General features: G+C 42.4%; 1 protein-coding gene across 3 annotated transcripts in view; it reads left to right on the top strand.

The window, feature by feature from the left end:
• The window catches only part of mib1 (MIB E3 ubiquitin protein ligase 1), a 90,220-nt gene extending 82,616 nt beyond the window's left edge, over positions 1-7,604 (top strand). For 2 of the 3 annotated variants that reach the window (XM_029725293.1, XM_029725291.1), the window contains exons 20-22: positions 1,273-1,353; positions 1,928-2,028; positions 5,117-7,604. In XM_029725293.1, coding sequence (XP_029581153.1) covers positions 1,273-1,353; positions 1,928-2,028; positions 5,117-5,257 — 323 coding nt within the window. In that variant the 3' untranslated portion in view covers positions 5,258-7,604. The remainder of the gene's footprint in view (positions 1-1,272; positions 1,354-1,927; positions 2,029-5,116) is intronic. The other variant, XM_029725292.1, reaches the window with a different exon arrangement.
• Positions 7,605-17,672: the final 10,068 nt, after the last annotated feature.

Raw genomic sequence — 17,672 nt, 5'->3', positions numbered from 1 at the left:
TTTCTTTCTTGTCATGACTCACCGTCCCTTCGTCCCCCTTCCCCCCCCCACGATGAACATGTTCTGTTTGTTGGTGTTGGCTTTGGTTTTCTGATTCACAGCCGTCTTGCTCACGCATTATTCAAACGTTGGCGTTGTCATTGTTTTGTGTGTTTTAGTCGAATGTGTTATTTTCCCAGACAAGGACACCACCTCCCTAGTTGAGGTCATTTAATGCGTCATCTATGATCGTCAACTTAATCAGACTAGAACTGGCTGACCAATTTTTATGGAATCTGTTTAATCATAACATGTAATTCAATCACGTCAGTTTTATAACATTTTTAGCAGCATGCACTCGTGATTAACAGAAATTGGCCTCCATAACTGGCTATTAATTCTCCCTTAACTGGCCCCTAGAAGTATATTTGTGAAACTGCTTCCAATATCACCATCAGTCCATTTCTCCATCCAAATCAATCTGTTAGCTAAGCAGTGACGGTACAATGTTGGTCATTTTTTTAATGTGTGTGTTTTGGGTTACGTTCACCATCCCTAGTGTTGTCTTTAAGTTGCACACGCTCTTCGATCGCATTATTGTCCCTCCTTTATGACTGCACCTCACACGCAGTTCCCTTTATTTTGTTGTCCTTATTATTTTATGTTGAGTTAAAGGGGAAACTGTTGTAAGTTCACTGATTTTTATATTGATTTGCCGAAGATTCGCTTGTCGAAAGATCTTTCTGTGTGTTGCCACAAACTCACGTAGCGCACAAACACACACATACTCACACACACACACACACACACCGATCTCTTCAAATACAAAGTACATCGTCTATCACACACAGATGCGCACATGCACATTCCCCTATGTCCCTTGACATTTGAAGAGGGATGCCGACCTAGACGAGACTCTCCTAGCCTTAGTGTTATTTAGTGTTTAATGGGGAGCACTTAAGAGTTGTCAGGTTAGCTGCTGGGCACTGCTGACCCAAACAGCTCTTTTCCTGGTCCTTATAACACTGTTTAGTGTGTTTTTTGTTTTTCGACTTGGAAGGAAGCGGTTGTAGCCAGCTGCCTTAGTCGATCTAGCGAAGACTCCTCCCCACCTCCCACCTAACATCTATTTCTGATTTAATAACCTCATTTTCCTTGCTCTCTCTCTCTCTCTCTCTCGCTCTCGCTCTCGCTCTCGAGGCCTTTTAATAGAGAGTAGACTGCTCCTCAGGCCTTGTCTTGTGGAGTTGTATCTGGGGCTCCTGCTATAACACTGTGACTGGTTATTCTCAGCAGGTAGCTCTAACTCAGCTCTAATGGCAGGGGGGTCGCAGCAGGATCTGCTCCAGCCCAACAATCTGGCGCTAAGTTGGTGTAAGTATCTCATCCTCTGCCCTGGTTCAAAACTCCCCTCTGCTGTCTGCCCTGCCTGGCCTAGGCCCTGCTGCCTAAACCCCCTTTTCCTTTGCAGCGATCCTTCGTCCACCGCTCCACACCACACACAGAATCGCACCGACCCACAATTTCACTGATTTCCACCATTCAGACAGGTTGTGCCCTCAAGCACATGGCCTCGGACCATTTTCGGCCAAACACTGTCTGGGGAAGTGCATGTGTCGAACTCTGAAATCCCTGCTTGTTAAAAAAGGCCTGGATTCAAGTGTAGAACTCTTCCCAGAATGGCCCCCCACATAGAACGGGGCTGTATGATTGCTTGATTCGTTCGGCCTTTAGAGCAGCATGTCAGTAAAAGGGAGGTTTGCGTTGACATTGCCACCAACAGAATGAAAGGCATCTCCCCTTCTCTCTCTCTCAATCTCTCCCGCTTGCGGTCTCTCTAGGCTGCATTGAAACGGCTCGGGGGCCACTAGTTTGAGAGCCTGCATATGTTGGTTGTTGGTTACTTTCTCAACTTTGTGTGCGCTCTATTCTTGTTTTCCTCCTACAGCCAGCGGTAATATCCCGGCCATGCAGAGAGACAAAGACAACACCAATGTCAACGCTGACGTTCAGAAGCTGCAGCAACAACTGCAGGACATCAAGGAGCAGGTAAGCGTGGTGGTATGTACGAAAGACAACATGGTGATATCTACTAAAGACCTCATTAAACGCCATGCATCATTTGAGTTTATATACTTGGTTCAGATTTGGTTTCATTGTAATAACAAATGTTAAACAGTCCTCTTTGTGTCTATGCTAGGCACATCCAATAACTATTCACTTACAATGCCTTCAGAATGTATTTACACCATTGAACTTATTCCACGTTTTGTTGTGTTAGGGCCTGAATTTACTATGGATTCAATTTAGATTTTGTGTCACTGGCCTACACACAATACCCCATAATGTCAAAGGGGAAGTATGTTTCTTTTTGGATATTTTTATTATTACAAATGAAATGCTGAAATGTCTTGAGTCTAAGTATTCAACGTCTTTGTTATGGCAAGCCTAAATAAGTTCAGGAGTACAAATGTGCTTTACAAGTCACATATTAGGTTGCATGGACTCACTCTGTGTGCAATAATAGTGTTTAACATGATTTCTTTATGACTACCTCATTTCTGTACCCCACACATACAATTATCTGTAAGGTCCCTCAGTTGAGCAATGAATTTCAAACAAAGATTCAACCGTAAATACCAGGGAGGTTTTCCAATGCCTCGCAAAGAAAGGCACCTATTGGTAGATGGTACTTCTAAAAATACATTTAATATCCCTTTTGAGCATGTTGAAGTTATTAATTACTCTTTGGATTGCTCATCAATACACCAGTCCCTACAAAGATACAGGCATCCTTCCTAACTCAGTTGCCGGAGAGGAAGGAAACCGTTCAGGCATTTCAACATGAGGCCAATGGTGACTTTAAAACAGTTTAATGGCTGTGTTAGGAGAGAACTGAGAGTTGATCAACAACATTGTACTCCACAGTACTAACCTAAATGACAGAGTGAAAAGATGGATGCCTGTACATAATGAAATAATCCAAAACATGCATTCTGTTTGCAGTAAGGCACTAACGTAAAACTGCAAAAATACAACTTCATTTTGTAAATAAACTCTGCAAAAAAAGTAAAGTCCTCTCACTGTCAACTGCGTTTATTTTCAGCAAACTTAACATGTGCAAAAATGTGTATGAACATAACAAGATTCAACAACTGAGAAATAAACTGAACAAGTTCCACAGACATGTGACTAACAGAAATGGAATAATGTGTCCCTGAACAAAGGGACACATTAACAGTCAGTATCTGTTGTGGCCACCAGCTGCATTAAGTACTGCAGTGCATCTCCTCATGGACTGCAACCGGATTTGCCAGTTCTTGCTATGAGATGTTACCCCACTCTTCCACCAAGACACCTGCAAGTTCCCGGACATTTCTGGGGGGAATGGCCCTAGCCCTCACCCTCCGATCCAACAGGTCCCAGATGTGCTCAATGGGATTGAGATCCGGGCTCTTTGCTAGCCATGGCAGAACACTGACATTCCTGTCTTGCAGGAAATCATGCACAGAACAAGCAGTATGGCTGGTGGCATTGTCATGCTGGAGGGACATGTCAGGATGAGCCTGCAGGAAGGGTACCATATGAGGGAGGAGGATGTCTTCCCTGTAATGCACAGCGTTGAGATTGCCTGCAATGACAACAAGCTCAGTCCGAATATGCTGTGACACACCGCCCCAGACCATGACGGACCTCGATCCCGTTCCAGAGTACAGTGTAACGCTCATTCCTTCAACGATAAACGCGAATGCGACCATCACCCCTGGTGAGACAAAACCGTGACTCGTCAGTGAAAAGCACTTTTGCTCGATCCTGTGCAGGTGTTGTTACACGTGGTCTGCCACTGCGAGGACGATCAGCTGTCTTCCTGTTTTCCTGTAGCGCTGTCTTAAGTGTCTCACAGTACGGACATTGCAATTTATTGCCCTGTCCACATCTGCAGTCCTCATGCCTCCTTGCAGCATGCCTAAGGCACATTCACGCAGATGAGCCGAGACCCTGGGTATCTTTCTTTTGGTGTTTTTCAGAGTCATTAGAAAGGTCTCTTTGGTGTCCTACATTTTCATAACTGTGACCTTAATTGCCTGCCATCTAAGCTGTAAGTGTCTTAATGACCGTTCCACAGGTGCATGTTCTTTAATTGTTTATGGTTCATTGAACAAGCATGGGAAAGAGTTTTTAAACCTTTTACAATGAAGATCTGTGAAGTTATTTGCATTTTTACGAATTATCTTTGAAAGACATGGTCCTGAAAAAGGGACATTTCTTTTTTTGCTGAGTTTACAAGCGTTATTTTTGGTGCAAATCCAACATCACTGAGTAGCACTCTTCATGTTTTCAAGCATGGTGGTGCTGCATCATGTTATGGGTATGCTTGTCATGGGTCAAGGACTTGGGGGTTTTTGTTTGGGGGTGGCGACTGATTAGAGCTAAGCACAGTAAAAATCCCAGAGAAAAGCCAGGTTCAGTCTGCTTTCCAACAGACACTGGGACACAAATTCACCTATCAGCAGGAAACTAACTTAATACACAAGACCAAATATACACTGGAGTTGCTTACCAAGGTCTGCGTGGCCTTGTTACGGTTTTGACTTAAATCGGTTTGAAAATCTATGGCAAGACTTGAAAATGGCTGTCAAGCAATGCCCAACAACCAACTTGACAGAGCTTGAAGAATAAAAAAAAAAAGAATGTGCAAATAGAGTGAAATCCAGGTGTGCAAAGCTCTTAGACTTACCCAGATATACTCACAGCTGTAATCGCTGCCAAAGGTGTTTCTAACATGTATTGACTCAGGTGTGAATACTTGTATGAATTAGATTTCCGTTTTGTTTCTATGAATTTGCAAAAATGTCTAAACATGTCTTCACTTTGTCGTTATTGGGTATTGTGTGTCGATGGGTGCGAGAAAATGTTGAATTCAGGCTGTAACACAAAATGTGTAAGTCAAGGGTTATGAATACTTTCTGACGGCACTGTAGCATGTGGATATTAAACACCTTTTCCTTGCCCTTAGACATGGCTTTAGACTCTCTTGGCATCTGTAGCCATGTCTTACAGCAACCATTTTCCAAATACAGTATGTTTATATCAGAACTGGGATGAGTACTAAGTGTCACTGTGCGTATCTCTCCAGACCATGTGTCCGGTGTGCCTGGACCGGCTGAAGAACATGATCTTCATGTGTGGCCACGGCACCTGTCAGCTGTGTGGCGACCGCATGAGCGAGTGCCCCATCTGCCGCAAGGCCATCGAGAGACGCATCCTCCTCTACTAGAGTCCCAGGCTTCAGTCTCGGCCTACTATACCCCCCATCAACAACCAACCACACCAGCTGCTGCTCTCTCATCTATCTGAACTTCACTGCTCTCCCCTCTGTGTCTGCTAGCCCAGCCCAGCGTAGGACGTCTTACAACCAGAAAAACAAAACATAGACTTTAGCGTTACAATTGTGGCAACCTTGTTACAAAAAAAAAGCTGACATTGTCTTAATAGAACCTTGGTGTTGTATCTCAGTTAAAAAAAAGCCTGTTGCAGACTGTAGTCTCTTGATCCCCTTGTGTCAGGAAAAAGTGCTTTGCTCCTCAGAATGCCCTTTCACCTTGCTTTCTATCTCTCTCTCTCTTACCATTTCTGTTATCATGATATCTGTAGTGGGGTCCTTGGCACGCAGCCCTGTCGTGTTGGACTCTTGGCCTTGGGAAATGTACAGGCCCGGAAGACAAGTCAACTCTTCTTCTGTTGAAGGACTGCCTCAAGCTAAATCTAAAGCCCATCATTGATTCTACAAAAATTCTTCTCTCTCTCTCTCTCTCTCTCTCTCTCGGGAGAGAAACTCGTCCTCTTATAATGATATCTGTGGTGGGGTCCTTGGCACACAGCCCTGTCATGTTGGACTCTTGGCCTTGCGAAATGGCCTGGAAGACTGCCTCTGCTAAATCTAAAGCCCATTTATCATTGGTTGTATTGGAATTGTGTTTATTATGCAAGCGTATTCATAATGGAGGCTACTGACTGACTATTCCGTTCTTTTGGAGCTTACTCAACATTAATCAATGATAATTACAGTATGATGGCATGTTTGTAAAAATGCAATGTCCGTTTTTAAAAAAGTTCAGCCGGTCTCCTGCGACACGTGCGTCTTTGAGGCAGGGTTATTGTTGTGACATGCTCCTCTACGGCGTGTTTAATACCAGTCAACAGGACAGGTTTGCACTAGTTAGCATGCTCTCTAGGTAGAACAACTTCTGATTGAACGTAAAGCAAAAGTGCTGTTCTTTCTGTCATGACTTTGGAGGTCCACCTCCACCTTAACTCTGATAGCGCGGTGATACGGCGGTCGTCCAATCGCCAGGTAACACCTCATCAGCTGTACCTTGTTTACCAACCTCTCTCTCTCTCTCTCTCTCTGTGGAGAAATGCAGGCAGGCAGCACATGTTTAGTATTGCGTCATCTTTGGGCTGCAGCGGTTAAATACTGTACACCCAGCGGAGATGCAAGTCAAGACACGTCTCATTCAGCCTACTTCCTTCTCTAAGTGAATAGTGTCCGTCATGTACTCGCTGGATGGATGAATTCACACATTATTGAGCATTTGTACAACAGTATGTCAACACGTATGTCACAAGTTGCTGTGGAGCTGTTCCGAGACTATAGGTGGTATTGTCTGTCTGATATTCATCCATCCTATGATTCTTATGAGCACCGTTAATAACCATTTGATTATTCCTGTGCCATTGCTTCCAAAAATGATGTACCTGTTAAAGACGTTTGGGGATAAGGTGCTCTTTACCTTATATTTTATTTAAATGTATTTTCTTTAAAAAATATATATATATATAATAATGTATTGAGCTAGTGTACAATCTAATGGAAAGCCAAAACGATAATATAGAGTAAATTATTTTGTATTGCTGCCCATAAATAGGATTTAGATAGCCTCTCCCACACATCCTGCTTCAATATCAATGTTGAAATTGGTCTTTTGTTTTGATAGACTTCCAGCATTAAACATTTTTATCAAAGTATTATTTTATATCTTGTTTTGTCTCTGCAAGTCTAACATGTTCAGAGTCAATAGTAAGATTGATAAGGAAAGGGATATATTTTTGTCAGGTTCTTCATGTATCCTTCTACCAGTGTTTTGTTTTTTGGCTAAGAAGAACATGGTTCCCCTGGCAAAGTTGACACTAATGCAGCACATCCCTCTGTGGAGGGAAAAGCAGTTCACTTCTGTATAAGGTGACCAGCTCCCTCGCAAATGGGTTTGCCAGTGCAAACAAGTTATTTTTTTAGGAAATAAAGTTTTTATTGCTTTCACTGATCACGTTAACATTTTTAAAAGCTTGAAGCACTAATATTGCTTTATCGTAGTATTGTCTTGATGCAGTTGTTATAAAGGCCTATTTTGTACCTTATTTTCCATACTTATATCTGTTCAGATTTACAAAGGTTTCAGTAGTATTCTCTTTCCTTTTTTTTGGCATGAATGTTTGATGTATGCAGTACAACATGTATCATGAAAGCTGGTCACTGTATTGCTTAAAAGTGCTTTAAAAAACAAACGTATAGCTGAAATAAAGTTCAAAATGAACCTTGGGACATCTAACCACAGGTACTTTTTTAAAATGTGTTTCTTGTGAACGTAAATTGACTGAAGGACGACAGTGTCAACTTGTTTATTTAGAAATGTTTGATGGACAATTAATTAGCATGTTGCCTTTCCCCTGCTGTGTAGGCTGGCGTCGCACTGTCTTTGTTTTTGACAAATTTACAAACATTTAGGAGGCATTTGGCTGATCATATCGATATACAAAACAATAATTGACTACACAAAATTGATGGGCTGCAAACTAAGGTAAATCAGCAGACACTAGGGATGGTTCTATGATCTCCCTCACTGATCACAGCACAGTCCTGGGGGGCAACGCATTTAACACATAAATAATCATAACATTTAAAACCATATAACAATATATACAAAAAGAAGTAAAGACCAATTGAAACACATTGGGGTATATAAATACAAATAAAAAAGACAATCGAATTATTAGTATTACACTATTGCTAACAAAAAAATACTACTTTTCACAAATCCTATATCACACAAATACACAAATGGAATAACACACTTATAAAGAAGAGAACCTGATTATTACAATATTGCACTTCAAACAAGAAACACAAACTAAATTGTACAACTAATTGCATTAGTACTGTACAAAGTTAGAGGTGCGTTGTTTGATAGATTCCCCCGCTCCCCCTACCTCAGGCTTCCAGTGGGGAGATCTGAGGTCAACCTACCCCCATCCCCCTCCCCATCTCGTACTTCTGAGTGGAGACCCTCCCAGGCAGTAGCCTGCCTAGCTCACAAACTAGAATCAGGGCGCCCACTCCGACAAGGTTAACTGACCCACAGTCCCACATGGTGACATGATATCATTGACGTGACGTGTAAATAAGCGATAGAAAACCCATCGCGCAAATGTCACCATTTGGAATATTAAAAAAAGAAGAATTGTGTGGGCGTCCCATGCCGCACTGGGCGGCTGACCATGTCGCCTATGCCTAAATCCACTGCTGGGGGGAGGGGGGGGGTCAAAGACAGTCAGTGGCCTCCGTGTCTTGGTGTGACTGTCGTTTCCATCCCTCTCTCGCCCGGGCTGGACTAATGGGCTCCTGTCACTCACACCCAGCAGGGGTTAACTGACAAACTAACTGCCTGGTGGGGGAATAACGACCCCCGACCCCTCATGACCCAGTCAGCAAACAGCCCTCCCCTCCCCATGCAGCACAGTCATTCTCCCCAATCCTCAGGCCAGGGTAGATAGTGCTGTCTCCAGCACCCCGACGGGGTGGCAGTGCTGCAGTCAGTCAGTCAAGGTGATGGATGATTGAATGGACGACTGGGCCTGGCTGGGTCTGAGCCATGATTGGAGTCCACCAGCAGACTGGCTGCCTTGCCTATCTGCTGCTGATCACACACCCACGGCTCAGGACAAGGACCAGGCCCTCTAGGGCTTGCCACATAACATACTGTGTAACACAACAGAAACAGCAAAGCTATGTTTTAAAGGGATGATTCATCCAGCTGTTCACCCAACTGTCTCCACTTAACCTCACAGTGGTCTTTTTTACTCAGCACACAGATGGTGAGTGGTGTCTTTTCCCTCCGATGGTCTATATATATAGTGAATTAGGAAAGTATTCAGACCCCTTCACCTTTTCCACATTGTGTTATTCCGGGTTTTTTTCAAATGTCCCTCATCAATCAACACACTACCCCATAATGACAAAGCGAAAACAGGTTATTTGAAAATGTTCTAAATGTATTACAAATAAACAGAAATACCTTATTTCTGTAAGTATTTAGACACTTTGCTATGATCTTGAAATTGAGCTCCGGTGCATCCTGTTTCCATTGATCATCCTTGAGATGTTTCTACAACTTGATTGGAGTTCACCTGTGGTAAATTACATTTATTGGACATGATTTGGAAAGGCACACCTGTCTATATAAGGTCCCCCAGTTGACCGTGCATGTCAGAGCAAAAACCAAGCCATGAGGTTGAAGGAATGTCTGTAGAGCTCTGCGGTAGGATTGTGTCGAGGCACAGATCTAGGGAATGGTACAAAAAAAGTGTCTGCAGCATTGAAGGTCCCCAAGAACACAGTGGCCTCCATCATTCTTAAATGGAAGGAGTTTGGAACCACCAAGACTCTTCATGGAGCTGGGTGCCCGGACTAACTGAGCAATCGGGGGAGAAGGGCCTTGGTCAGGTCTGATGAAACCAAGATTGAACTCTTTGGCCTGAATGCCAAGTGTCACGTCTGGAGGAAACATGGCACCATCCCTACGGTGAAGCACGGTGGTGGCAGCATCATGCTGTGGGGAATGTTTTTCAGCGGCAGGGACTGGGAGACTAGTCAGGGTTGAGGGAAAGATGAACGGAGCAAAGTACAGACATCCTTGAAAACCTGCTCCAGAGCGCTCAGGACCTCAGACTGAGGCGAAGGTTCACCTTCCAACAGGACAACGACCCTAAGCACACAGCCAAGACAACATAGGAGTGGCTTCGGGAAAAGTCTTAATGTCCTTGAGTGGCCCAGTCAAGCCCGGACTTGAACCCGATCGAACATCTCTGGAGAGACCTGAAAATAGCTGTGCAACGACACTCCCTATCCAACCTGACGGAGCTTGAGAGGATCTGCAGAGATGAATGGGAGAAACTCCCCAAATACAGGTGTGCCAAGCTTGTAGCGTCATACCCAAGAAGACTCAAGGCTGTAATCGCTGCCAAAGGTGCTTCAACAAAGTACTGAGTAAAGGGTCTGAATACTTGTGATATTTAATTTGTATTTTTTTGCAAAAATGTCTAGAAACCTGTTTTGCTTTGTCATTATGGGGTATTGTGTGTAGATTCATGGGGGGGGACAATTTAATCCATTTTAGAATAAGGATGTAACGTAACAAAATGTGGAAAAAGTCAAGGGGTCTGAATAATTTCTGTTATGATTTTAGTTGTCCTTGATGTCCTTTGTTTTTTTGCAGTGTTTGCTGTTTTCTTCTGTCTTTTTTTCTTTTTTCTCTTTAGTTCATTTTCTTGGTTGTTGGCACATTGCGGGTTCTTGGGGGTGGGGAATGGAATTAATTGTATTTTTTATACTTGGGGGGGGGGGGGGGGCTGTGGGAAGGGTCTCGAATGGTTGAGGGACAGCTATTGGGGAACTGTTGGAGGTATCTTGGCGGGTTCGGGTTCACGCTTTTTGGCCTGTTGGGAGATCTGTCAATATGCCCTTATGTAAAGCATTGACCCTGGATGCTTCTCTGTGTCACTCTGAATGGGAATCTGTTGGTTGACTGGTGTGGTGTAGGTGAGCAAATTCACTGCAAGTATATTTGTATGTTTCTGATATTCAGTAAAAATTCATAAAATGGAGATGTTGAACTTTCTATTTTTTGTAAACTTTGATTTTGCAGTGATCTTTCCCTTTAAAGTTATTGTGTAAGCACCACGACGAAGGCATACCTGGCTAAAATAATGTTTGGTGCAGGAAAACATTCTACTGAAGGTTTCAGTATGCCATCACTTCAAAACGTTGAATTATATTTTTCTATACTAAAGGATGAGGAACAATATAGTTGAAGTGCAGGTTATAGAGCATACCACAAGGTGGCAATATATCCAATGCCCAGTCAGTTTATTGGCCTATTGAACATAACTCAGAGAGGCTACATGCATGTAGTCCTGCCAGAACATTATGAAGGGAAATCAATTTGCCACCCTCTGAAAATAGTATTTCCCCTAGATATGTTCAGAATAATGTATTTGTTAGTTTCAGTTCAAACCTGCCATGTTGGAAGGATTTGATTCCTTCCTCTTTATTTGAGACATTGATATGTCATCCCAGTTCCAGATAAGAGTCATGTATTTTCACAACTGTTTGTGTGTGTTTGGCAATTGGCAGTATATGTGCCTGTCTTAGGTCTGAGTGCTGTGTTGGAGGCATTGATCGCTCTTCGTCTGAAGGTCCTCTCACACACGTCACCCAGTTCAGAACTAGAGCTATATTTATGGTCAGGCTTTATGGTTGGCCTGGGCAAAGTGCACTCTGACATGCACTTCTTGGACCAGAGAGGGCCTTATACTGGGGGTTGTGTGTGTGTGTGTGTGTGTGTGTGTGTGTGTGTGTGTGTGTGTGTGTGTATGTGTTTGTTCATGGAGTTCAGCCTGAAACCACCGCCCTCCCCACCTCCGTTGTAAATGAGCTATATTCTTTTCTTCCTTACCAACCCCACCTCCATACATACAGCCCCAGACTGACAAACAGATTGCTTTATTGCTATTGATCAGGGCAAAGTGTCCTGGCCCTCTTATGTGGGGAAACATACCACATATCTAACATGGAGGGGGGAACAAATGAGTAAACAACTCGTGACTTGATGTGATGTTCACATGTTACCCAATTTGTTGTTTGAACACTCAAGTTACACTTTCTTAGCCTACACCTACGGTTGCATGTGCAGAGCAGTTAAATGCACCACAGTATGGAATACTGCAATGTCTGTACAGTAGATATCCTACTACAGTATTATTAACTCTTATCTGTTGTGGGGACTGATATCGTTGCATGATATCATATTAATTTATGCTTTCTTATCGATGGCAGATAGCCTGTATTGTTGTCATATGGTGGGAGTGTGAAAATTGTCCTATCAGAATCTTTTTCAGAAGTTTTATATTTAATAATGACATCCCCAGTAACCCTCTGTGAAGGTTGACCCAGTGGTAGGATTTGACGTTGTGGAGGCTGACGATGAAGATCGTTTTTCTCTGCCTAGAGCTAGGCTTTTATTGGCAAATGTGACGATTACTGGCGAACTGTACAAGTATTTACAAAAATGACAAATTGGTTGTTGCAACGAAAGGAAATACTGAACCAAATAGAGATTTTCAAACAAAACCCAGGCTTCAACTATACCTGTAACCTGGCAGCATGCGGACCTGTTCCCTGTCCTGTCTCCCAAACAAATAAATGCCAGTTTAAATAGCAATAGGCCTACCCATCATGCCTCTTACCAATGAGAACATGACATACTGTATCATTCAATGACCAATAACCCTTCACCATGCATTAATTTTTAATTTATACATTTTCATATCATAAACATACATTTCATTACTGTAAGCACACATATCCATAGAGGTGCCACACATGCATTTAAGCGTAAACACAACCTGGGACATAAACCCCTGTGAAAAAGTACTATCGCCTGAAGCATAAATCATAGTCCGCAGATGCTAACACGCGATAGTCCGTAATCCCATTGGGACATAGGTACACGGCTCTGAGACCACCATCTGTGGACCACCACCCCAGGGGTACGCTCAATGCCGTTGGGGGTACGCCAAATAAAAATGTGATTCACATTAAAAATAAATGGTTTAAATGTTTTTTTCTTCACATTTTCAAACAGTCCATTTATATTTTCCAACGGGGCTATTCATTTGGGTGAGGTTTTTTTCTCGCCCGAGTAGCCTCGTTTCACTGCCAAAAATAAAATGAATGTTCAGCGAAATAACAACACAATTTTAAATACAGGTAGCCTAGTCAAATAATTAACATACAATCACATTAACTGTTACTCTCTCGTGGGAATTCCACTAATGGTCCTTATGTAGCCAAATGTAGCTGCTACTCATTTTGGTATCTGTACTGATGGCAAGGAGATATAGTGGAGTGGTAACCCGCTTGCAACGTCACTTGGGCACACTGCAGCATCCACCAAGAGGCTCTTGCTGCCAAGGGAATGCCTGAAAGCTTGAAAGACGTTTTGGACACTACGGTGAAAATGGTTAACTTAAAGCAAGGCCCCTGAACTCACATGTATTTTCTGCACTATGCAATGATATGGGCAGTGACCATGTAACGCTTTTACAACATACAGAAGTGCGCTGGTTATCAAGGGGCAAAGTATTTACATGTTTATTGAATTGAGAGACGAGCTTAAAGTTTTCTTTACTGACTATAATTTTTACTTGTCTGACCGCTTGCATGATGGCATCATGAGAAAGGACAATTATGTGGATATATTGAAGCAACATCTCAAGACATCAGTCAGGAAGTTAAAGCTTGGGCGCAAGTGGGTCTTCCAAATGGACAATGACCCTAAGCATACTTCCAAAGTTGTGGCAAAATGCCTTAAGGACAACAAAGTCAAGGTATTAGAGTGGTCATCACAAAGCCCTGACCTCAATCCCATAGAAAATTTGTGGGCAGAACTGAAAAAGCGTGTGCGAGCAAGGAGGCCTGCAAACCTGACTCAGTTACACCAGCTCTGTCAGGAGGAATGGGCCAAAATTCACCCAACTTATTGTGGGAAGCTTGTGGAAGTCTTCCCGAAACATTTTACCCAAGTTAAACAATTTAAAGGCAATGCTACCAAATACTAATTGAGTGTATGTAAACTTCTGACCCACTGGGAATGTGATGAAAGAAATAAAAGCTGAAATAAATCATTCTTTCTACTATTATTCAGACTTTTCACATTCTTAAAATAAACTGGTGATCCTAACTGACCTAAGACAGGGAAGTAAATGTTTTACTAAGATTAAATTGTGAAAAACTGAGTTTAAATGTATTTGGCTAAGGTGTATGTAAACTTCCAACTTCAACTATACGTACACTGCTGTTCAAAAGTTTGGGGTCACTTAGAAATGTCCTTGTTTTTGAAAGAAAAGCACATTTTTTGTCCATTAAAGTAACATAAAATTGATCAGAAATAGTGTAGACATTGTTCAAATCAAATCTAAGTTTATTTGTCACGTGCGCCGAATACAACAGGTGTAGACCTTACAGTGAAATGGTTACTTACAGGCTCTAACCAATAGTGTAAAAAAGGTGTTAGGTGAACAATAGGTAAGTAAAGAAATAAAACAAAAGTAAAAAGACAGGCTATATACAGTAGCGAGGCTACAGACAGTCACCGGTTAGTGAGGCTGATTGAGGTAGTATGTACATGTAGATATGGTTAAAGTGACTATGCATATATGATGAACAGAGAGTAGCAGTAGCGTAAAGAGGGGGTGGTGGGTGGCGGGACACAATGCAGATAGCCCGGTTAGCCAATGTGCGGGAGCACTGGTTGGTCGGCCCAACTGAGGTAGTATGTACATGAATGTATAGTTAAAGTGACTATGCATATATGATTAACAGAGAGTAACAGCAGCGTAAAAAGAGGGTTTGGGGGGGGTTGGGGGGTGCACACAATGCAAATACAGTGAGGGAAAAAAGTATTTGATCCCGTGCTGATTTTGTACGTTTGCCCACTGACAAAGAAATGATCAGTCTATAATTTTAATGGTAGGTTTATTTGAACAGTGAGAGACAGAATAACAACAAAAAAATCCAGAAAAACGCATGTCAAAATTGTTATAAATTGATTTGCATTTTAATGAGGGAAATAAGTATTTGACCCCCTTGGGGTATGTACGTACAGTCACTGTAGGGACGACGTCCTCGATGCACTTTTTGATAAAGCCAGTGACTGATGTGGTGTACTCCTCAATGCCATCGGAAGAATGTTAATGTTGTAAATTACTATTGTAGCTGGAAAAGGCAGATTTGTTTATGGAATATCTACATAGGTACAGAGACCCATTATCAGCAACCATCACTCCTGTGTTCCAATGGCAGGTTGTGTTAGCTAATCCAAATGTATCATTTTAAAAGGCTAATTGATCATTAGAAAACCCTTTTGCAATTATGTTAGCACAGCTGAAAACCTTTGTTCTGATTAAAGAAGCAATACAACTGGCCTTCCTTAGACTAGTTGAATATCTGGAGTATCAGCATTTGTGGGTTCGATTACAGGTTCAAAATGGCCAGGAACAAATAACTTTCTTCTGAAACTCGTCAGTCTATTCTTGTTCTGAGAAATGAAAGCTATTCCAGGTGAGAAATTGCCAAGAAACTGAAGATCTCCTACAACGCTGCGTACTACTCCCTTCACAGAACAGCACAAACTGGCTCTAACCAGAATAGAAAGAGGTAGAGTTTCTAGTTTGAGAAACAGACACCTCACAAGTCCTCAACTGGCATCTTCGTTAAATAGTACCCGCAAAACACCAGTCTCAACGTCAACAGTGAAGAGGCAACTCCGGGGAAAAAAACAACATTTGAGAGTGCGCTGACCGTGGTGATAGAGGGGGTACGCAGCTGGAGGTTGAATGTTTGAAGGGGTACGGGACTATAAAAATGTTGGGAACCACTGATCTAGAACACTGCTGTGGTTATGTGTACACGTTTGGTAGCCTACTCTGATAGACCCTTTACCCCTACCATTAATTTACTATACGCTTGAACATGCTCCATTTGCCCTTCAATGCTCTGGAAATTAACAAAACCTCTTCAATCACAACAGAAAACAATGTATTCATTTACATTTCTGAAGATTCACCTTGACATTTCAATTAGCAAACAACATCATACTGTACTTGTAACTTTTGATTACTACATGTATGACCAGAAAGAGCTACTGTATATTATGGGGAGACTCACAACAAAATGTTTCGGCGCCAAACCAATTGCCTAACTCATGTTTCTCATCTTTTTCAGGTGACTAGCAACAATCAAGAAGACATCTCTAACCCACGTTATTATCAATAACAATGTGCTTCTCATCAACTGTAAATCATGTCTAGTCATTTATAAAAGGCTTTAGATTATGTGACGGAGGACAGGGGCGGTCTTAGTGATTTGGAGGCCTCAGTATGTTTTGAAGTGTTTGTCCTATATCTGAGAGAGATAAGTAAAATCAGGAAAATAAAAATAAAACATTTAACATGGAATTACCCATATACCTTTACATGGAAATGCCCAATTCACTTCCATACGTTTTTGGGCCCGGTACCGGGTTATCTTCAGAGAAGTACTTGTGTGGGTTGTGGAGCGAGTCTCATCTTTCCGTAGAGGGGTCATATCAGTGTGTAGCACAGACCATTCCGACGCTATAGATGTTTTCATGAGAAGACCGATTTTTTTTTTAAACAAAAATGAGCTTTTTTGGTCATAATTTAAGGGTAGGGTTAGCAGTGTGGTTAAGGTTAGGTTTAAAATCTGATTTTAAGAAGATACATTTTAGAAATAGGCCAGGTTTAGCCATAATTATAACTTTGTGGCTGTGGTAACTAGTGACGACCCATTCCACCGCAGATGCGGAAGGCCGACATCGGCGGATGTAGTGGATTGAGATGCAGCCCATGCAAAGAAACTGAGATCTCTAGCTTAAATAGTTATATTTTGATGATTTTTTTATTATTTATTTATTATGCCTCCAGCGGAGCATGGGGGGGCTTTAATTTTCTTATTCCCAGCTCACGAGGCCCCTTGATGATGTGAGGCCTGAGGCAATTGTCTCTTCTGCCTAATGGTAAGTCCACCAGTGACGGAGGACATGGGACGATCATCATTCCCTCATAAAATGCTCATTATTCCCTATCTTTCAGAGAAGGTGTCAATATAATTGGTACCAAATGGTACATACTGTAGTAATGTTTGTGTCAATAAAATCTCAAAGCGTAATTACTATGCACTTATTAGATAGTTACCATTTTACCAAGCAATTTCTAAGTAACTACCTGGGAAATACCAGGCTTTAAAGTAAATGGTTACCTTTCTCACTTTTCTCTTCAATTTGTTGTAGCTTTATGAACTGTTTTTTACATCATTTAAAAAAATTACATTTCTCACCTCATTATTTACATATTTTTTTTAAAGAACTCAAGTTGTGCGATCTATACATTTTAAGATGAATTGACATTATCACGCCTGCTCCTCAGCCGGCTCGTCACGCTCCCAAGCCTCAGCCGGCTCGTCAGGCTTCCACTCTTCAGCCGGCTCATTGGGCTTCCACGCCTCAGCCGGCTCGTCCAGCTCCCATGCATCGGCCTGCGTGTCAGGCTTGCCCAGGTGGGACGCCGAGTGGCGCCCCTGGCGGGGTACTGTCACGCCTGCTCCCGCTCCCCCTCTCTGGCGCTTGAGGGCGCAAGGCGACCCATCATTACGCACACCTGTCACCATTGTTACACGCATCAGCGCTTCATGGGACTCACCTGAACTCTATTACCTTATTGATTGCCTCCCCTATATCTGTCACTTCCTCAGTTTCTTCCCCGTGTCTGCAATAATG

The sequence above is a fragment of the Salmo trutta genome, chromosome 31, assembly GCF_901001165.1.
Source record: "Salmo trutta chromosome 31, fSalTru1.1, whole genome shotgun sequence".
NCBI lineage: Eukaryota > Metazoa > Chordata > Actinopteri > Salmoniformes > Salmonidae > Salmo > Salmo trutta.
Note: the sequence above shows the minus strand (reverse complement) of the source record. Positions and strands in the feature narration are given on the sequence as shown.